The sequence below is a fragment of the Lacerta agilis genome, chromosome 16 (assembly GCF_009819535.1).
Source record: "Lacerta agilis isolate rLacAgi1 chromosome 16, rLacAgi1.pri, whole genome shotgun sequence".
Classification (NCBI taxonomy): domain Eukaryota; kingdom Metazoa; phylum Chordata; class Lepidosauria; order Squamata; family Lacertidae; genus Lacerta; species Lacerta agilis.
Window position 1 is genome coordinate 20,809,979 of NC_046327.1, and position 21,762 is coordinate 20,831,740.

Below are 21,762 nucleotides of genomic sequence, written 5' to 3' on the forward strand. Positions count from 1 at the left end.
TAAACTCGCATCACAATGATGTCTAGAATGAAGTCTAGACGGCGCACTTTTCGAAGAAGCAAGCGTGACAAAGCATGATAATGTCTATGCCATGGGCTGGCTGCCCTCCATGGAACCATGTGGGCTGTTTATAGTCAGCCTTCTCCAACCTGGTGCCTTCCAGGCGCTGTGGACTACAACTCCCAGCACAGCCATGCTGGCTGGGGCTGTTGGGAGTTGGTGTCCAGAACATCTGAGAAAGTTATTCTAAATGATGAAGAAGATGAGAGAGACGACAGTGTAGTGGCGGATCTTGCGGTCTCATATTTCAGTAGCACCATGTGCAACGTTAAAATGTGGTGCCCCTCCGCCTCTTACGCCCCATTCTAAATCATAGTTGCAGAGTCCCCAGGGGCACCCCAAGGTGCAACTGAACCAGCCGTGCTCCCCTAAATCCTTCTTTGGGCAGCGGAGGTCATGGAAGAGTAGGAGGAGAAATGAAGCAGAGAAGGCCAGGAAAAAAATCCCTAGAAATAAGATGGGAGGAACAAAAGCTAACAAATACTGAACCCTCTCCCCTAAAAATGTACAGTAATAAAATTGTTCTGCATTGTGCTTGTGGAGCTCAGGAACAAACAAACAAACACACCAGGAGAGGCTGCCAGCAGTCAAGGAACTATGTCTGGTCCCTGGTAACTTTTAATCTGGCTACTGGCATTCGTCTCTCCATCATGCACCTCTGTGGGTTGTTTCCTAGCTATGAACAGGAGCAGAGGCTCTGGCAGAGTTCTCCCCTTATTTATGCATCCCAACTGCTGACACAACAGAAAGTAAGTAACAGATCTCCATCAAAGCCTGAAAGTTAGCATAGACAATGCTGCACTACATCAGGGGTTGTCAACCTGGTCCCTACCGCCCACTAGTGGGTGTTTCAGGATTCTAGGTGGGCGGTAGGGGGCTCTATGGCACAAGCTGAATCCTCCTTCCATTGAGCACTGGAGGGTGGTAAGGAAATTAGTGGGCGGTAGGGTTAAACCACGGAGTCTAGGGCTTGCTGATCAGAAGGTCGGCGGTTCGAATCCCTGCCACGGGGTGAGCTCCCGTTGCTCGGTCCCAGCTCCTGCCCACCTAGCAGTTCAAAAGCACGTCAAAGTGCAAGTAGATAAATAGGGACCGCTCCAGCGGGAAGGTAATCAGTGTTTCCGTGCACTGCTCTGATTCACCAGAAGCGGCTTTGTCATGCTGGCCACATGACCCGGAAGCTGTCTGTGGACAAACGCCGGCTCCCTCGGCCTATAGAGCGAGATGAGCGCCGCAACCCCAGAGTCGGACACAACTGGACCTGATGGTCAGGGGTCCCTTTACCTTTACCTTTAGGTATAAAAAGGTTGACTACCTCTGCACTAGATGGACCATTGGTCTGGCTCTGTAAAAGGCAGTCTCCTATATTCCCACACTAGTGATCTCACCGGTTCCCTCTCCTTAATCCTTAGCTGCTGCTGTCCTGAGCAGACTGCAATATGCTCAGCTACGCCCCATAACGGGAGGTTTCCCATACAGCCATCGAAAGTCCTGCTCCTCTTCATGGCCGAGGCATGCAGCCTTAATCACATTCTTCCTGGCAGTAGCTTGTACACTAAGATTTAAGAGGAAGCAACTGTGTAGCTTGGAAGGAGAGCCTCCCATTGTCCATGGTGGCTGGGAACAATACAGTGTCTCCAGCACAACATTGCCCTGCCTAGTTGTGAAATAGGAAAGTGCAACAGTCTGTTACCTCCACAGATGTAGCCCACATGTGTAGGAATGGGTGGATCACATCCTAAATTTATTCAATATAATCATGCTAAAAAAAAGGAATCGCTTAACACTTTTACAAAATAAAATGATGCAACTTTTTGTATGGAACTCCCTGCTAGGTCAAACCTGGATTTACCAACCATAGATATTTTGCTTATGCAACCAAGGTTGTTGTGAGGGTGATTGGGCCATGACGTTGGTCAACCTATTGATCGCCAGGGGTGTTTTGGCTGCTCTGGCTGGCTAGGTGGGTGTACTCTCCTTCCTTGTGTGTCCCTCCTAGAGCTGCATACCTGGTGGAAAACTATCTCAGACACGATAAGATGGTTTTAAAATGTGCTATGTTTAGCTTTGGGGGGATTTGATTTGCTCCTGTAGTTTTGCAGCTCAAATCCCCCCAAAGCTAAACATAGCACATTTTAAAACCATCTTATCCTGTTTTGCATGGGAAGGCAAACTAAGGCCCAGGGGCCGGATCCGGCTCAATCGCCTTCTAAATCCGGCCTGCGGATGGTCCAGGAATCAGTGTGTTTTCTCATGAGTAGAATGTGTGCTTTTATTTAAAATGCATCTCTGGGTTATTTGTGGGGCATAGGAATTTGTCCTCCCTCCCCCTTCAAAATATAGTCTGGCCCCCCACAAGGTCTGAGGGACAGTGAACTGGGCCCCTGCTGAAAAAGTTTGCTGACCCCTGATATAGATAGCATTTGGTAGAGCCTGCCTTGGTATTAAGCAGTATATACATTTATGAAATAATAATACAGTAAAAAAAACTTGCGAATGACTGGTTAATACTGATGAAATAGGTGGTATGAAATTCCTGATGGATCATATATGAGTTTACAGACCGATATGCTTATGCAAAAAATAACCAAAATACACATTTGCTTAGATGCGTTTGACCTGCTGCTCTTTTTTCAGCAACATTACATGAATAGCATAATTTATTATTCTCTTATAAGCCAAGTGGACATGGTATGGTTTTGTTTTGCATCCTGTGTTGCCCGATTATGGTCTTCTTTTGCCCAAACTTACTTTCCCCTGAGGTGGCAAATCCCTGACTTGACTGAACTTTGGCCCAGTCACCAACACTCAGCCTAACCGACCTCACAGGGTTGTTGTAAGGAAAATATGGAGAGAGGGGGAGAACCATGTATGTTACCTTGTACTCTCTGGAAGAAAGCTGGGGTTTAAAATGCATCAAACAAACAAACAAACAAACAAATAGTTGAATGCTTCTCCATACATAAAATAAAATAAAAACCATTAACACAGAAAACAAGGGTAAAGGAGGAAGGTTTGAGCCTAGCTTTCTCCCTGATATGCCAGTTTCTTATTTGCAGGGGATTTATTTCATTCCATTTATTTATATATGCACAATATTTAAATAGCGAAGCCTCCCATCTCTGATCTGAGGCAGAGCAGCCCAGTTACGGACTTGACACCTCTGTGAAAAGTAGGCCTCTTTAAGACAGCATGTTTCTGGATAACACCATTCTGTAGATAAAATAGTGTGTGGACTGAGATGCTGAAGTATGACAGATGGACAGCCTGGTATCTGAAAAATTTATTAAGGCATTTGTCAGATTCCCACTGGAAGCTTGCCACCATGGCTTCCCAGTCAACCTATTGCAGCCACGGCACGCCTCTTTGGCATCACTGGGGAGACAGTAAATAAAAAGGCAGTGGTTAATGCTGCCAAAGCTAATGGTGGAACCTGCTAAGGGAACAGCTGTCCTGCTGGGAACAGGCACCGAGTACAACAGCATGTTTGTATTGCAAGGTTGCAAAGTACCCAGAACATGACCAGGGTGGCAAATAATAAGTTAATCAACATTTTTTATTTCAGGAAGGCAAGCAGGTCACCGAAGTGCACAAATCAGACGCTTCTTCAAAACTGAATTGCGTCCCCCCGCCTTTAGGATAAAGAACTACATAACTTTTAGAAGACATCTGAAGGCAGCCCCGTATCAGGAAGTTTTAAATGACTGATATTTTACTATGTTTTTATATGTGCTGTAGGCCAGCCAGAGTGGCTGGGGAAAACTAGCCAGATGGGTGGGGTATAACAACAACAAACAACAACAACAACAACAACAACAACTCACGTGAAGAGAGATCTATGAATACAGCACAGTTCTCAAGACGCAGGGTTATTGCTCGGGTCACCTATTGTACTTTGGATGGAAGCAACTCATAACTACAAAAAAATAAGGGATTATTTATTTATTAACTAGTCCATCAAAACGATAGGAAAGAGGCATGTGGAAGGAGGGTCTTTATATCATGCAGAGCCCTGCCTGGTGGGATGAAGAAATACATCATATCCTCTGCAGGATCTCTGGCCAGTGGGAGTTGTGCCTCTCTACAGCAAGGGTCAATATGGAAATCAACAATAATCATAATCCGTCTCTCATTGCTTCTAATTAATTAGCCCTTCCATGTATATGCACCATAACTAATATAGTGACTTTATTATACTTTCTGTTTTATATTCAGCCCTTTTCCTAATAATTTCTAACACTGAAATGGTTTCAGTTTTGCTCCTGTAATTTAAGGTTCTCTTCCCTGGATTGGTTAAAGCCAATTCAGATCTGGATAACGTACCTTTTTTTAATTTGTGGCACTGTAGAGAAGAGAAGACTCCCTGGAAAAGACCCTGATGTTGGGAAAGATGGAGGGCACAAGGAGAAGGGGACGACAGAGGATGAGATGGTTGGACAGTGTTCTCGAAGCGACTAGCATGAGTTTGGCCAAACTGCGGGAGGCAGTGAAAGATAGGGGTGCCTGGTGTGCTCTGGTCCATGGGGTCACGAAGAGTTGGACACGACTGAAAGACTGAACAACAACAACACCTTACAGAATAGCGACGCAGGTGGCGCTGTGGGTTAAACCAGTGTTTTTCAACCTTTTTTGGGCAAAGGCACACTTGTTTCATGAAAAAAATCACGAGGCACACCACCATTAGAAAATGTTAAAAAATTTAACTCTGTGCCTATATTGACTATATATAAAGTAATTCTCTTGAATTTTTCAATTTTTCCCACGGCACACCAGGCAACATCTCGCGGCACACTAGTGTGCCGCGGAACAGTGGTTGAAAAACACTGGGTTAAACCACAAAGCCTAGGGCTTGCCGATCAGGTCAGCGGTTTGAATCCCCATGATGGGGTGAGCTCCCATTGCTCGGTCCCTGTTCCTGCCAACCTAGCAGTTTGAAAGTGCAAGTAGATAAATAGGTACCGCTCTGGCGGGAAGGTAAACGGTGTTTCCGTGCGCTGCTCTGGTTCGCCAGAAGCGGCTTAGTCATGCTGGCCACATGACCCGGAAGCTGTCTGCAGACAAACACTGGCTCCCTCGACCTATAGAGCGAGATGAACACGCAACCCCAGAGTCGTCTGCGACTGGACCTAACAGTCAGGTTTACCTTTACCTTTTTACCTTAAAGAATATCAGTGACCCAAAACAGGCAGTTTCATTGCACTGTGGAATGCCCTTCTATTTGCAACACATTGTGTCAAAGACATCTTGTGATGACATATTCTCCCCCAACCTATCAGATTGGACCATATTTATTATTGAATTATTGACTTAGCTTTTTTTTCTAATGCCATTGTACTGGTTATTATGAGGTCTCTTTTTATTATACTGTTTTTATGTTGTATTTTTGTATACTGCTTCGAGGTTTTTTTAAAAAAAAATATTAAGTGGTTTGGAATGCTTTAAAACAAATAAGCAGCATAGTTAAAATTAGCAGTGGTGAACCATACTTTATTTAAATTTTGTAATAGAGGTCGGAACATGGTATTCAGTGGAATTGTTTGCGTGCATTGGCTATTGAGTAACCTGGCTAGGACTTTGCTACTGCAATGGTAAAGTAAATAAATCAGGTAAGAGACAAAATAAGCATAAAAGCAACCACATTTCTTAAGAGCTTTAAAGGGAGTGTGTTTTAAAGAGTCCCACTTAAAGAAAATAGTGTGAAATAGAAGCCGTGCTCAAGCATGGGCCACTGGTAATGGTGCCAGTTACACCTGGAGATGTGACTCATTGGCCTGGTTTGCTCATCACTTTAAACCAGTTAAGCTCAACTATGACTTAATTGTGACTGTGTAATGTGCTGCTGAACAGGGAGAAAATTGTGGCCACCCCGGGTGCTACCGCACTAGTGTGAGCTAAGCCATGGGTTGACTTAGCTTTACATCCAAATAGGGCTTGTAATAAACCACAACCAGTAACCATGGTTTGTTCTTGACAAACCATGAGCCTGGGCTCAGACATAATACTAAACCAAACCAAACCAAACCAAACCAAACCAAACCAAACCATGACTTAGCTCCTTGTAGTGCAGCAGCAGGAGTGGAGGGGGGGGGACACACAAAGTGGCTGCAATTTCTGCAGCATGCACTATTACACTGGGCATTCACCTTGAAACCAGTTAAGTTGAAACTATGGTTTAAAGTGAGGTGTGAATGAGACCATTAACTCATGTTTGTACTCTATTGAAAATTTAGGACACAGTCCCAACAAAGTTAGGCATTTTTTATATCCTTCTAGATTCCCTAATTCACTGAAACCAGTGGGACTTATATGATGCTTAACTTTGGCTGGATCAGAACCCAAAAGATAAGAATTTTGCAACAGATTACATAAACGCTACCCTGGGGCAAGAGTTCTTTTTTTAGCCTTTATCCCATTTGGCAGGCAGGGGGTGTCCACATTGGCAGTCTATTACCTTGTTTACCAAAGTTTGAGAACTTCGTGCTTACCCTGAACATGATAATTTATTGGGAATGTCTGATAATTCCCAGGTGGCAGTCCTGTTCTCTTGTTCCTCCTGCCTTAAGACTGTGTTGCCATGCTACACTTGAAAAAAATTAAGTCCCCTTCATGAAAGAATGAAATCTTCAAGGGAACATCAGGGGCTCTACACTGTAATCATAAGAACACAAGAGCAGATCAAGTCTAGTCTAGCATTCCAGTGGCCAACTAGATGCTTCCCAAGACCACAAACAGGGCATAAATGCAATAGCTATCCTCTGTATTAATGAATTCATTATCTGAGTTTGATCCTAGCTAAAACAATGCCATTCATGCACAGGAGGGAGGTATTGAGTATTTTAAAAATGGTGGAAAAACCCTGGTGGTAAATCCCAGGAACAGGCTAATGAAGACTGCCTGCTTAGTAGGCATTGGATGCTAATGATGGGATGGGGGAAAATCAGAAAGCCAGGAAGCGGACAATGGTTGGCTGGGGCACTAAACAGGAACACTGCACTACATTTTGTTGCTGGTCCCCCTTCTCATGCCTAATAGCCAATTTGTCTACCTCTCCCATTAAAAGCCATTTAACCTAGAGGGCTTCACCACATTTTGTGGCATGAAATGTAATGTGAAAAGAAATATTTGTTGCAGCAATAGCAGACAAGCTTCTTTGAATCAATTTATCAACATCAAAAGTCAATAGTCACGGAAGACCCAGTTCTCTGAGTGCATGTTCTGGAAGTTGGGCAATAGGGGCAGTACAGGATTCCTTTTGGTGTACCGACCTCCCCGCTGCACCAAGGATTCCCTGCCCGAGCTGCTTCAGGTCGTGGCGGATGTTCTCCTGGAGTCACCTAGTTTGGTCGTCCTAGGGGATTTTAACATCCATGCCGACACGACCTTACAAGGGGCCGCTCGGGACTTCGTGGAAAGCATGGCCTCCATGGGGCTGTCCCTGAATAAGTCTGGTCCAACTCATAGCCGAGGACATGCCCTAGACCTGGTATTCACCTCTATGGATGTTGGTGATCTGACATTAAAAAAAAGTGAAACTAAAGAAGTGCCATGGTCAGATCACTTCCTGGTACAACTGGACTTCTCCGCAACCCTTCCCCTCTGCAGGGAGGTGGGACCAATTCGGATGGTCCGCCCCCGCCACTTAATGGATCCAAATGGTTTCCAGAGAGTGGTAGGGGATACTTTATCCCATGTTGATGGCCTTTCAGCCGATTCCCTGGTGGCCCGCTGGAATGTGGAGCTAACCAGGGCTATTGACTGTTTGGCTCCGAAGCGCCCTCTCCGGTTGCATGGAGCCCGGACAGCCCCGTGGTTTTCCCCGGAGCTGAGGGCGATGAAACAATCGTTGAGACGGCTAGAGCGCCGGTGGCAGAAAACCCATTCTGAATCCGACCGAACACAGGTTAGAGCTCAACGTCGAGCCTACCAAGTGGCGATAGCGACGGCGAAGAAGACTTTCTTCACCGCCTCTATTGCATCTGCGGAAAATAGCAGCAGGAGACTCTTTCAGGTGGTTCGGAATCTATCGGAGCCACCTTCGTCATCGGGGCCTGGTAGGGACCCCAAGATCTCCTGCAATGCGTTTGCAAAGTTTTTTGCAGATAAAATCGCTCAGATTCGGAAAGAGATAGACTCCACCGTGGGAGCAGGGCCAGGGCGGGAGAGTGCCAGAGTCCTGTCTAGTCCAGTTGCGTGGGATCAATTTCAGTCTGTTACCTCCGAGGATGTGGACAGGCTGCTTGGACGAGTGAAACCAACCACCTGTCTCCTTGATCCTTGCCCATCCTGGCTTATAAAAGCTAGCCGGGAGGGGCTGGGCGATGGGCTGCGCGGGGTGGTGAATGCTTCCCTCTGTGAGGGAGCCTTCCCAGCCCCGCTGAAAGAGGCGGTCATTAAACCGCTTCTTAAAAAAACATCTTTAGACCCGGCCAATATGGCCAACTATCGCCCAGTCTCAAATCTACCATTCTTGGGCAAGGTGATTGAGAGGGTGGTTGCTGAACAACTCCAGGCACGCCTGGAAGAAGCGGACCATTTGGATCCCTTCCAATCGGGATTCAGGCCTCACCATGGGACTGAAACCGCCTTGGTCGCGCTGGTCGATGATCTCCGGCGGGCTAGGGACAAAGGTGAGAGCTGTTTCCTAGTTCTGCTGGATCTCTCAGCGGCCTTTGACACCATCGACCATAACATCCTTCTAGACCGGCTAGAGGGGTTGGGAGCTGGAGGCACTGTTATACAGTGGTTCCGCTCCTTCCTCCTGGGCCGTGTTCAGAAAGTGGTGGTGGGGGATGAGTGTTCAGACCCCTGGGCTCTCACTTGTGGGGTGCCTCAGGGTTCTGTCCTCTCCCCCATGCTTTTTAATATCTATATGAAGCCGCTGGGAGAGATCATCAGGGGGTTTGGGCTGGGTGTTCATCAGTATGTGGATGATACCCAGCTCTACCTCTCTTTCAAATCAGAACCAGTGAAGGCCGTGAAGGTCCTGTGTGAGTGCCTGGAGGCGGTTGGAGGATGGATGGCGGCTAACAGATTGAGGTTGAATCCTGACAAGACAGAAGTACTGTTCTTGGGGGACAGGAGGAGGGCAGGTGTGGAGGATTCCCTGGTCCTGAATGGGGTAACTGTGCCCCTGAAGGACCAGGTGCGCAGCCTGGGAGTCATTTTGGACTCACAGCTGTCCATGGAAGCGCAGGTTAATTCTGTATCCAGGGCAGCTGTCTACCAGCTCCACCTGGTACGCAGGCTGAGACCCTACCTGCCCGCGGACTGTCTCACCAAAGTGGTGCATGCTCTGGTTATCTCCCGCTTGGACTACTGCAATGCGCTCTATGTGGGGCTGCCTTTGAAGGTGACCCGGAAACTGCAATTAATCCAAAATGCGGCAGCTAGACTGGTGACTGGGAGTGGCCGCCGAGACCACATAACACCGGTCCTGAGAGATCTGCATTGGCTCCCAGTACGTTTCCGAGCACAATTCAAAGTGTTGGTGCTGACCTTTAAAGCCCTAAACGGCCTCGGTCCTGTATACCTGAAGGAGCGTCTCCACCCCCATCATTCAGCCCGGACACTGAGATCCAGCGCCGAGGGCCTTCTGTCTGTTCCCTCACTGCGAGAAGCAAAACTACAGGGAACCAGGCAGAGGGCCTTCTCGGTAGTGGCGCCCGCCCTGTGGAACGCCCTCCCATCACAGGTCAGGGAAATAAACAACTATCTGACATTCAGAAAAAACCTGAAGGCAGCCCTTTTTAGGGAAGTTTTTAATGTTTGATATTGTTGTATTTGGTTTCTGTTGGAAGCCGCCCAGAGTGGCTGGGGAAATCCAGCCAGATGGGCGGGGTACAAATAATAAATATTATTATTATTATTATTATTATAAATAGCTGGTTGTGTGGTGCATCTTTAGTTATTTTAGGGCTTGAGATGGGTTTTTATTTTATTGGCTTACTACCGTTGTCAGCATTACCTATTATATTTGATCTGCAACTCAAGGTAACATACGCCTCTCATGAAGTGGACTGCAAACCAGCACAGCTTATGCCATAATAAAATGGGTTAGTTTTTAAGGTCCCACAAAACTCTGTTGTCTATGAATTCATAGCAGAAGATGAGTACCGTATTTTTCCGTGTATTAGATGAGGTTTTTTGACTCAAAAATCATGTCAAAAAACTGGGGTCGTCCTGTACACGGATAGTGGGGGGGGGGGGGAAGCCAGCAGGTTGGTGGACATGCAACTCCGCCCCATGCTGCTGCTGCGAGAGGCGCGTGCTCTAGGGAGCGTTTCCTGCAGCAGCGTGGAGGGGAATCTGCGTGCAGCCAGCCAGTGGAATGGGGAGAACAGCTGCCCACTTTGCCAACCCTCAGCAACGGCCCTGCTGGGGTGATGACATGCATGCAATTACCCCTAAAAAAGCACAACAACTTTGGGCCAGCTCCCCTCATTTTCATTAAATTTAGTCCCCTAAGATATGGAGCATCATACATGGGAAAATATGGTATTTATGGCATTACTGTGACTATGATTTAGCTTAGAGTTTATTTGAGGGCTGTTATGTATTTTGCACAATGAGATAGTTAAAGCCCAGTAATATTTTGCATAGGATATGCATTATCTTTTGTTTTGGCGTACAGTAATCCTGCAACTTATGCATGTTTAACTTGGGCACATTCAGCTTTATGTGTTTGTCAATCAATCAATCAATCAATCGCTAGCTAGCTAGCTAGCAGGCAGTAAGGAGCGGGCATCCAGGAAAAGACTTTGGCAATCCCATCTGCCACTGAACCCATTTTTTTTTTTACTACACACAATCTTTGCTTTAGACATTATCCCTGGAATGTGACCCCCATGTAAGCTGCGGGCTTACTGTATTTTATTGCTTTGGGTAGTCTTTTTTTTTTAAGAATTAAAACAAATACCATAGAGTGTTAAACATTATTGTGAGTTTATCTATACGTAGAACCAAAAACCCAGTGCAGGGGAATGGATAAGTGTTGGAAACTGAAGATCTGGGTTTGAATTCATGCTCAGCCCTGAAGAGCCTTATGAAATCTGAGCTACTCAAATACTCTTTCAGGGTTGTTTTGAAGATAAAACAGAATAACGTACATATAAGCAAAGCAGAGCTACTTGAGAAGGGGAGGATAGTTCAAAAGACAAGCATCCACTCATCAACACAAGATACAAAAGATGTGCACTTTTATGTAATATTTTATATACCAATAGAAACTGGACTTGTATTTATTATGTCAACTTCAAAACAAAGCTTTATGCACTTTGCAGGCTGTTTGGCATAGTTATATATGTAAGAGTTTGTCTTTGGTCATAGAAATAAACTTATACAATAATCACATCAAATCCAAATCTTATTAAAATATTGTGGAAATAAGCTTCTCCACTGATCCTTTTACAACAGAGGTAGAGTGGTCGAGTAATCAAACCAAACTATTTGATTCATAATGGAAGGAATAAAAATAAACAGAAACATAATCCAGCCAAAATCAAGCCCTTTCTAGTTCTACTTATTTAAATGGGAGAGCATTAAGCACATGCTAAAGTCAACAATTTAAGGTGTCTAAAAAGTGCTTAATTTTGGCCAATTAAAGGCCTAAACATTTCTGAATACAAAAAAGAAAAACATTTGTTATTACTGTATGAAATTGCTTTTAGTTGGGCTAAAGCCAGGCAAACTTAAAAACTGAATCTCCCTCTCCTGGAGCAAGACTTGCAAAAAGTAACAGGTAAGTTATGAAATATGAGCAGAAGGTAAAGTCGATTTGGCCACTGTTTCACAAAGTCAAGCAGATCCTTGTATGATACAAAAAGAAAAGAGATATAGCACATTCAATGGTGTTGTTCAACAGTGTTGCAATTACCTATTTCATATTGAAGGAGCAAAGAACGGTGTTACACCTGTGGACTCAATTCTATGCTTCTAGTTTTGACTTTACATTTTACAGAAAGCCATCTTAACTATCTGGATATTTTATACCAAACCTAGCACAACCAACCGAGGCAGACATAAAAACAACCCAATATTAACACTAGTGGTTTTGTGACTAATTGTAAATTCCAGTGAGTTGTTAAACTGGGAAACAGATACCAGTTTTTAAGCTCTTTGTAAGTCTTTTGAAGTCCTAGAGTTTTTGGGTATGGTCCTCAATGCAATGTAATTCAATGTTTAATTTTTATCGTAAACTTGGCATTAGTGGTACAGGAGCTCCCTCTATTGGGACAGTGGAGGAGACAGTCAGTAACAGCCCACCGTGCAATCTTTCATTCACCCGAAGCTCACAACCATCTTGAAGCATACGAATTGCTATGCGTGCAATGTTCTTAGAGTCATCAAGCCCACTGTGAGGCCGTCCATCATAGTCCATTCCCAGCTTTTCAAGCATGGTTGAAAGTCTAATTTGGCATCTGGGAACCTGATAAAGGAAATAAAAGATACAAAAGTAGGAGGAGGTAGGAAAGAGAACCAATATATACACAATATATAACACCAATATATTATTGTTGTTGTTGCTGTTATTAAATTGCTCAGTTGCCTAATGCCACAACTGACATGTGACATACAATATTTAAACAATCCAAAACAATGTAACAATAGAAAAAGCCTGTAAATGAACACACAAAGTGAGCATCAATTTACAGGGAGCAAGTAATAAAAATATGTCAAAAGCTTTTAACTTCCTTAAAATTTATGGGAGAAAAGGGAAATCTTCATGCTACTGAGCAGTCCCATTTTAAAAGTACCTTAGCCACATGCAACAAGAATAAGGGCATCAGTCTCCTCTCTGAACAGAAGGTAACACCAGATGGTGCACAAGTTAAGATCTCACAATCTTAAATAGCAAGCTGAGCAATACAGTATTTCTCATTTCTAGCCTGTCCCTTCACCAGGCTGGATGGTGATGCGTACTTGTTACAATCTGTTACAATCTTCATTCCTCACACTTGCAGCCAGAGACTTCTCTCTTCATGCGCCTGAGCCACACTGATGAAACTTCAAGGGATGAAAGCACTAACACAGGGATGGGGAACCTGTACCCCTCCAGTTGTTAAGACTATATTAGGCTGATGGGCATTAAAAGATGGCTACCCCCACTACGCCAGACTAGGATTCAGTCAGTTCTTGCCAGCCTCTTCATTGTCTACCCTACACCGTCTGCAGCCAAGTTGGAACACCTCATGCCTCATCTCTGCTGCAACCTGGGAATGCTCCTGTCAAACACTGCTCTTAAGCAACCCAAGTTTAGCCCAGTCATAGTGGCACAGCAAACAAAGGGTTATATGCAACTAAATTCTATTGATAGTAGACCAACTGAAGATAATAGGCCTAAATCAGACATACAGTGGTGCCCCGCTAGACGAATGCCTCGCTAGACGAAAAACTCGCTAGATGAAGGCATTCGTCTAGCAGAAGGCTGCCCCGCAAGACGAATTTGTCAATGGGGCTGCCTCGCAAGACGATTTTTTTTTCCGTCTAGCGAAAACCGCGATTTGCATTGGTGCTTCGCTAGACAAAAAAATCGCTAAACGAAAATATTCGTAGAACAAATTATTTTTGTCTAGCGAGGCACCACTGTATGCATTCATTTCAATGGGTCTGCTCTGGGTATGACTAACATCGATACAACCTAAAATAACGAAGATTATACCCTTCTCAACCAATTTAGACAGGCTAAAGGCACAATAGGCAACAGTAACAGGCTGGGGTGCCGTTTGCTAATGGTTTGGCCAGAGATATACCTCATCTGGAACTCGGAACAGAGCTTTTACTAAACAAAGTTCTAGCCAGCTAGGACTTGATGTATACATTCCCACAAATTTTGAAGCCATGGAGATAAAAATGTGGTTGGTTTTTTTTTTTTTTTTTGAGAAAATTTGAAGTATATGCAATACTTACTTTCTGAGAAAGTAATAAACTTACGTTTAGAGATTAAGAACATAAAATGCTTCCTAGCTATAATACTGAAAAACGCATATTTTTGTTTTTGCAGAGAGGAAAAAGTAAGTATTGAAAACACAAATCATCATCATTACAGGAAACAAAAGTTAACCAGAAACAGATAAAACAAAGAAACAAAAGACCTGCATGGAATGCTCACTCTTTTAAACAAACTTCAATTCTCTAAACAAGAAATGATGTATGTCTCTAGCTTTAACAGATCATATTGATAATATAAGTCTACAGTATACTTAAATTTTAAATACCTAGCACTGAGTTTCAGGCAATGTAAGTGACAGCGACACTAACCTTGTAGAAGTTCCCATAGGATTTGCGAATATTGATCCACTTCTTAGCAAAAGAAGGATATTTCAGACGGCTAATGCGACACTGGATATTCAAAAATTTACTCATATCCCAAGATCTTAAAAAAAGAAAAAAATATGCATAGTATCTTAAGAGTGAGTTAGGTGTCCCTTTCATGCTAATAGGACTAACACATGAGGATCTCCCTTGTGTCTCTGATTACATGAACTTTGGAGGTGATTTTCTGGGCACCCCCACCTTCAGAGGCTGGACAGGTGGCAACCCCTAGAACAGATTTAGTGGGTATGCAGGGGGAGGAGAGGGGGAGAGTATTCCACTGCACAAGGATAAATCCTTGTATTGGCAAAACTCAATGAGTTTTGAGGCCAGGTAAAAACAGTTCTATCTGCCTGATCTTTTAATTGAACAGTGAGATAAAAAATTCATTTATGTGCTTATGTTTTATGTGACTCTGCTGGATTTTTAAAATTTCTGTCACTGTATTAATTAACTTTGTTTTTGTAACTGTGCAATGGAGTTTTACATTACTTTATATAGCATCAGCCTTGTTAGAATTAAAGAGATGGGACTCAAATAGCAAAATTGCAACTTTTATGCAGAAGTTTTTTTTTTTTTTTTTGCTATCCTAATTATGGGTAGGAACGTAATTCTGGATATGGATATGGACAGGAACATAATGGAACATGGTTGCGACCAGCACACTAGCTGTAAGAACCACTTGGATTAAATACTTACATATGAATACTTTCAGTGAACTGCCACCTGGCCCGCTGAGGGGAACGGAGGTTCCGTTAGCTTACAGAGACCCCCAAAGCCTTTTGAGCAGCAGCACCTCTTCCAGCGTGAAGAGCAGCCACACCTCCAGTGGAGAGGAAGGGGAAGGGGCCAGCTGGGAGAGGAGAGGGCTCGGGGATGCTGCTGAGAGCCCCAGCACCTCACCTTGTCCTGCTGGTCAGGAGGGAAGCACGCCATTTCCAGCACCCCAATTGCACAGAGGGGTGAAACGTAAGGAGGGTAGGAGGAGATTTGGGGTGCCGAAGCTCTTATGCTGGGGACGGAGCCGGAAGGGGCCACTCCCGGATTCTGCCAGCGACTGAGACAGACATGTTTTTGTAGCTCTGCACTGTAAATAGTTTTGCACATTAAAACTGCCAAAAGACTGTTTGGGCTCCTGCTTCGTTACTCATAAGCACCATCACGTGAACCTTACAAATACTAACATGCTTGAAATAGTTACACATATTATCCCAACTGAATTCAACTTTGTTTGGGAGTCCTTTTATAGAACTATTCATCATGACATGCTATTCAGATAAAAATGCAAAAATAGCTTCAGTTACCTGAATAATACCAGATGCAACATAAAAAAATAGTACTGAGTTAAGCGTATCAATTTGGCTTAATTGGAAATTACTGGTTTTGCAATGTTAAAAATATTATTTTTAAGCAACTGAATACATACCCATCAGTTAATATGGAATAGCTGTATTTGCTTCCGAGTTCTTTCTGTTTCATCCAGTCCACAGCATGTTGCAGAACCTTTGGAAATTCATCTGCTTTATCTACAAGATCCTGAAAATACGTAACACCAGCAATGAGCAAAAATAAAAATATTGTACAATATATGATCTAAAAAAAACATTGTGCAACAAACTGTGAAAATCAAGATTAACACAAATTGGGACTTAGATAACACAAATCTTTAAAAGCTTCCTAGAAAGTCTACAACAGATTTCCAAAAAACAAAATGTAACTAAAAACGTTATTGTTTTCTATTGTGTTCAGTGGATAGTAACTACTTTTAACCACTCCCTGAACAACAGACTGACAACATTAGATGTATCTGCATTCCTAACACTTATACTGGAAAAACAAACTTTAAATCAATCCATCAACATAATCCCCTTAGAATTTAAAATAGTAGCACAATCTGAATACACCTGCTTACACCCTTTTTAACTCACAGAACAATGCTCTTTAACTTTCTTTTAAACCTCTGTTTGTCTGCCTAGAAACCATTATACACCTGCTGATTAACTCTTACTTTGAGGCACATTCTAGGCTGCACTCTATGGTTAAAATTGCTCCACTCAAGCTGGGAGCTCTGTCTAGAATATTCTGAACACCATCCAGGGACAGTTTCCAGCACATTGTGTGGGAAAATTCAGAACGATACAATATCATTCAAGCTACCTTTTAGGGAATCCTATCTTCCATCAACAATCTTATTGGGAAAACCCTGATAAGCACCTGAAGGAGCTTCAGGAATCCTAAGAACACAGGCTGAAAATCACAGGCACAGAACATAACTAATGTACTTGAAATATTGATTTTAGAAATGTTAATCTGGAAAGAGGAAAGGAAGGGAGACATTGTTGTCCTAAGCACACTTAATTAATCATCAACATACCGAATAAATATGTTTGGAACTAGGAGCCAAGACTATTATTCTTTAACAAGCACTTGCTTCATTTACACTCATAACTGTGGTCAGCTGCAGAGAATGTTACCTGAGAGATTCCTGTCAAATTAATGCAGAATTCTGAAAGCTGAGGATTAATCTCTGGTTTCACATACTGTTGAAATGTGTCCTCCTATAATATTAAAACATAGTTCACTTGGTAACAATGCAGAAGAATCACAGAAAATGTATAATGTTATAGAAGAAAAGAGTAATAATTAAGGTATTAACTAGCATGCAAGCAGTCAACATCCAGGCTTTTTTATATTTGAACACAAGCAGTGAAATGGCAACATTTTATGAAAGAGAAAACCTGACACTCATCTTCTTATGGACAGGGACATTCTCACAGCTTCCACTTTGGGTATCTTTGCCGACCGATATGTACTGCTGAGACCTTTTTAACATACAGTAGCTGTTAAAGAACTATGGACACACCATCAGAGCCACTGAACACTTGTACAGATGTGATTTTTTGCACTATCGAGGACAAACTTACGTTACATCATAGCTGTCAACCTTTTCCTTTTTTTGCGGGAAATTCTCTTATTATAGCATTGGGAAACAGCAGGGAGGGTTGACAGCTACCGTATGTATAAAGCAGTGGGGAACAGCAGGGAGGGTTGACAGCTATGTGTTACATATATGTGTAATGCAGCTCAACATATCTTTGAAAAATGAAAAGCAGTCCCGGGTTGTTGCAGTTTTTAATATAGGCGTGACAGTGTGATAACTTAACATTTTTCTTGCTGGCTGCTTTTCCACTAAAAAAACATTCTTCCCCTACCCAAACTGCTTTTCGTTCTGAAGGTTCTAGTTACCTTTGTTGCAGGAACAAACATGTGATTACCTTTAAATTCCTGTAAAAATGCTTTTAAACTGAAAGCTGAACACAAACTAAAAGTTCTTTTTAAGAGGTTAAACAATATCCGTACGAAAAGGATATACAGTGGTACCTCAGGTTACGTATCCCTCTGGATACATAATCTTTGGGTTGCGAACGCAGCAAACCCAGAAGTGTATACTTCCAGGTTTCACTGCCCGCGCATGCGCAGAAGCAATCTGCACACAGAAGTGATGTGCACGTCACATGCATGCCCAGAAGAACTCAATCATGCTGCACACGTGCCCAGAAGGGCGCCTCTGGTTACGGACTTTTTGGGATATGGCCGGGCCTCCGGAACGGATCCCACCTGTAACCAGGGGTACCACTGTATTGTCCAAATTCTCTTTTACAAAACACACTGTATCTATTTTTTGTTACTAATAAAAAAGTAAGAAGAAACGGAGTCACTTACAATTTCTAATGTCCGTGTGTTTAACAAGACAATAGGAAATTCAATGATTTCATGTGTAGATTCAGGAGGATTTCCTTCTTCACAAGTTGCTTCAAAGTCAATAACACAGATGTAATCATAGTAATTATCTGCATTCATAGTCTGGTTTTGCATTAACTTTTCTTTCTTATAGTAGTTTTTCAGTCTCTTTTTCAAAACATCTTTCACTCCTCTGCCAAAGGAAAAAATATATATCAGTGCTTGACCATCACCTAAGGTTTATTCAGCACAGTGCTGAGTGTAGAAATGCAGCATCTCCTGGTCTATTTGTTGGTTGGCTCCCTCTGCAAAATTTAGCCCTGCCTCTTGTAAATGCCAGTGCCTAAAAGGAATTACAATAAGTTGTTCTGATCCACAGGCCACACAAAGCAGTTGCTTCTACAGTGCAGTCTTCTCTTGAGAAAGCAATAACCACCTTAAAGCAAGTCCAAAAATCTCTCTAGAAGAATCAGAAAAATCGCATGTCTTAAAAATGGAAAGACAACCTTATTCAGAATTACCCCAGTTACCCCAGACATAGGAAGTAAGCAGTGAAATGGAAACACTTTAAAAAATAATAATCATATGATTCATGATTCATATAAGCTTAAGAATATCCAGGCAAGCTGCAGTGATAGATAGGACAGGAATTTATCACAAAATAGAAATAGTACCAATTATGTACACAGCTAAGAAGTTTATTTCAGCTAATCATAGCTCATTAACCAATTTAGGGTTTGGCTATAATGCTAAACCACCAATCCCATCCTACTGCCCTCCAGATCCTTTGGACTACAGCTCCCATCAGCTCCAGCTAGAATGGGTAGTATAGTGTAGGAGTGTGTAATTCTGAGACTTGTGCACACAACGGCAAACTCATTACATCCAAACCATCCTATTGAGTTTCTTCCTAGCTGTTATTCTCCCTTCAATTCCCTTTTCTTACCAGGATAACCTTTCAGGAAGGCTATTTGGAACTTCTCTTACATGTTCCTTTTGCTGTATAACTGAAGAATATACAGACTTTATAACTTATACTTCAAACTTTGGAATTACAAATTATGCAACAAGTCATGTGTTCAGAAATTACATCACCGGTAGCAGATGTAACTATCAAACTGAGTATCTCAAATCCTCAGTTTTTTCACCAAGTCTTCAGTTCCATTCCATTTATAATGTACTCTAAATAACTAACAAATGATAAACTTTCCCTCTAATTTCACTTATTTCTCTGGCAGTAAAAAGCTTGTAATAATAATAATAATAATAATAATAATAATAATAATAATAATAATTTTATTTATACCCCGCCCTTCCCAGCCAGAGAACCGGGCTCAGGGCGGCTAACATCAATTAAAATCACAACAAAAAACATAAAAACGATCAATTTAAAATAACAGATTAAAATACAAATTTAAAATTCAATTAAAACTGCAGGTCTCAATTTCAAAATAACCCACCAATAAAAGATGAAGCATAAATATTAAACAGAAACCAACCCTTTTACAACTCTTGCAAGATCCAAGTCACCAAAATCCCACATTATTTCCCCTAATTGTAAGAATTAGGGATCCAAAATAGGTGACCATACTGGTCTCATTCCAGCCCTGCTCAGGGAAGTTTTTAATGGTTGATGTTTTATTTTGTTTTTAAATACAGTCGTACCTTGGAAGTTGAATGGAATCTGTTCCAGAAGTCCATTCAACTTCTGAAATGTTCGGAAACCAAACCGCGGCTTACGATTGGCTGCAGGAAGCTCATGCAGCCAATTGGAAGCTGTAGAAGCCCCGTCAGATGTTCGGCATCCAAAAGAACGTTTGAAAACCGGAATACTCAGTTCCGGTTTTCGATTGTTTGGGAGCCAAAACTTTCGACTCCCAAGGCGTTTGGGAGCCGAGGTCCGACTGTTATTTTGTTAGAAGCCACCCACATTGGCTAGGCCTAGGAAAACCCAGTCATATGAATAATAAAATTATTATTATTTACATATGAAATAAGAAATGCATATGTATCCTCAAAGAAGACAAACACCTGACAAACGCTTACCTGGTGTCAAGCTTGAATTCAGCAAGTTTAGCTCTAAGTTCGTCTCTGCTCATTCTGTTGATATGGCCATTTGTCAGAGAAATCTCTTTGTAAACTGGGTCACTGAAGTCACTTGAACCAGACATGGTTTTCTTTTTATTCTTTTCTTGACAATAAAATATATAATGCCGCTTACTCTGGAAAGCTATGTGATAATGATACAAAACAATCAAGTTTATATCAATCAACCTCAACTTCCAAAGCTTAAAATAAGTATTTTATTCAACACATACCTGCTGATTTGCTGATCTATATATAAACTAATAACACTTTATACCTGATCCAGGGATTATATAAAGAAAACCCCAGAGTTGTAATAGTCTGGAACCCCCCCCCCAATTTTCTTTTATGAATGAAATCATGGTCAATATTGCTTTGTGGGTCTGATTTAGTCTGTCAATCTGCTTGGGCATTCTCACTGATAGTTCCACTGTCGCTGGTGCCACAATATTATAGCAGAACTTCCTTGGTCACAGTACCTGAACTGTTGAATTTCTTTCTAGTGGATACCTCTTATCCCATCAATATATTTTCACCACTGGCTGAACCTGCTCCAGCTGGCTTTTAAGGGATCAACTGTCATTATTTTACTTATGAATAGCTTCCCATGAGGCACCCTGAAGCGATATAAACACAATACTGTAAGTTATGTTGTCCTGCTGCTGGCTATTTCTATATTATCATAATGTTTAGATTATATTAATATTTAATTATGTATTTTAGTATAAACTGAATGCCATCCTGGGAACTTTGGCTGAAGGGCGGCCTATGTATATGATATGTATATGATGTCAAATACCCTTTATACTTATCTTCTGGTCTCAAATCTATTTCATTCTACACAGAATTAGTGTTACTGTTGAGACAGATAATGCATTAAGTGCTTTAGGTGCATGATTAAATTTCCATTTCCTATGTGAATAATATTGCTGTATTCCTTTACTTTGTATCTGCGTCATACATCTTATTTAGTACCCCCACCCCCCATTTCTACTCTGATCTTTGTCCAAGGAGTGCAAGGCTTTACCCCATATCATTAAAAATGTTTAGAGGTACACCAACATCCTGAGACAACCCATTCTGTAAACAGCTTTGAGTTGTTGGCTTTTATTATCAAGTTTTGTATAGATTTTATGAAATACAGTAAATAAACAGTAATAAATAAAAGGCTTTGATGCAATGTGAAACCTATATAGTAGGTTTGTGTGCGGCACAAAGCAACAGATAGTCAAATGTCAAATAGACATTTGACTATCTATTGCTCTGTACCACATATTTTACAACTCTTGCAAGATCCAAGTCACCAAAATCCCACATTATTTCCCCATTTAAAAAGGATTAGTTTCATGGAAAATCCATTCATTAAAAAACAAACTAACTTGGAAACAGCAAATACGGATTAAATATGTGTGTGTGAATGCTACAAAAAAAACACCTTGCCACATACAAGCAGCACCAGTCTACAATAAACATGCACGCTGCTCCACCAACTTCACCTCATATTTGTTTAACCCTCCAGCCTGACGAGGAGCTCTGGAAAACCCGAAACCTTGCGTGATATGCTGT

General features: G+C 42.1%; 1 protein-coding gene across 1 annotated transcript; it reads right to left on the bottom strand.

Annotated features, from left to right (window-relative positions):
• Positions 1–11,241: 11,241 nt before the first annotated feature.
• Positions 11,242–20,341, bottom strand: ERI1 (exoribonuclease 1). Its single transcript, XM_033173380.1, has 6 exons — positions 20,158–20,341; positions 18,094–18,304; positions 16,845–16,928; positions 15,797–15,906; positions 14,317–14,431; positions 11,242–12,484 (listed from the first exon to the last, which is right to left on the bottom strand). The coding sequence occupies exons 1-6, from the start codon at positions 20,280–20,282 to the stop codon at positions 12,245–12,247; spliced, it is 885 nt and encodes a 294-aa protein (XP_033029271.1). The 5' UTR covers positions 20,283–20,341; the 3' UTR covers positions 11,242–12,244.
• Between the last annotated feature and the right edge of the window lie 1,421 nt (positions 20,342–21,762).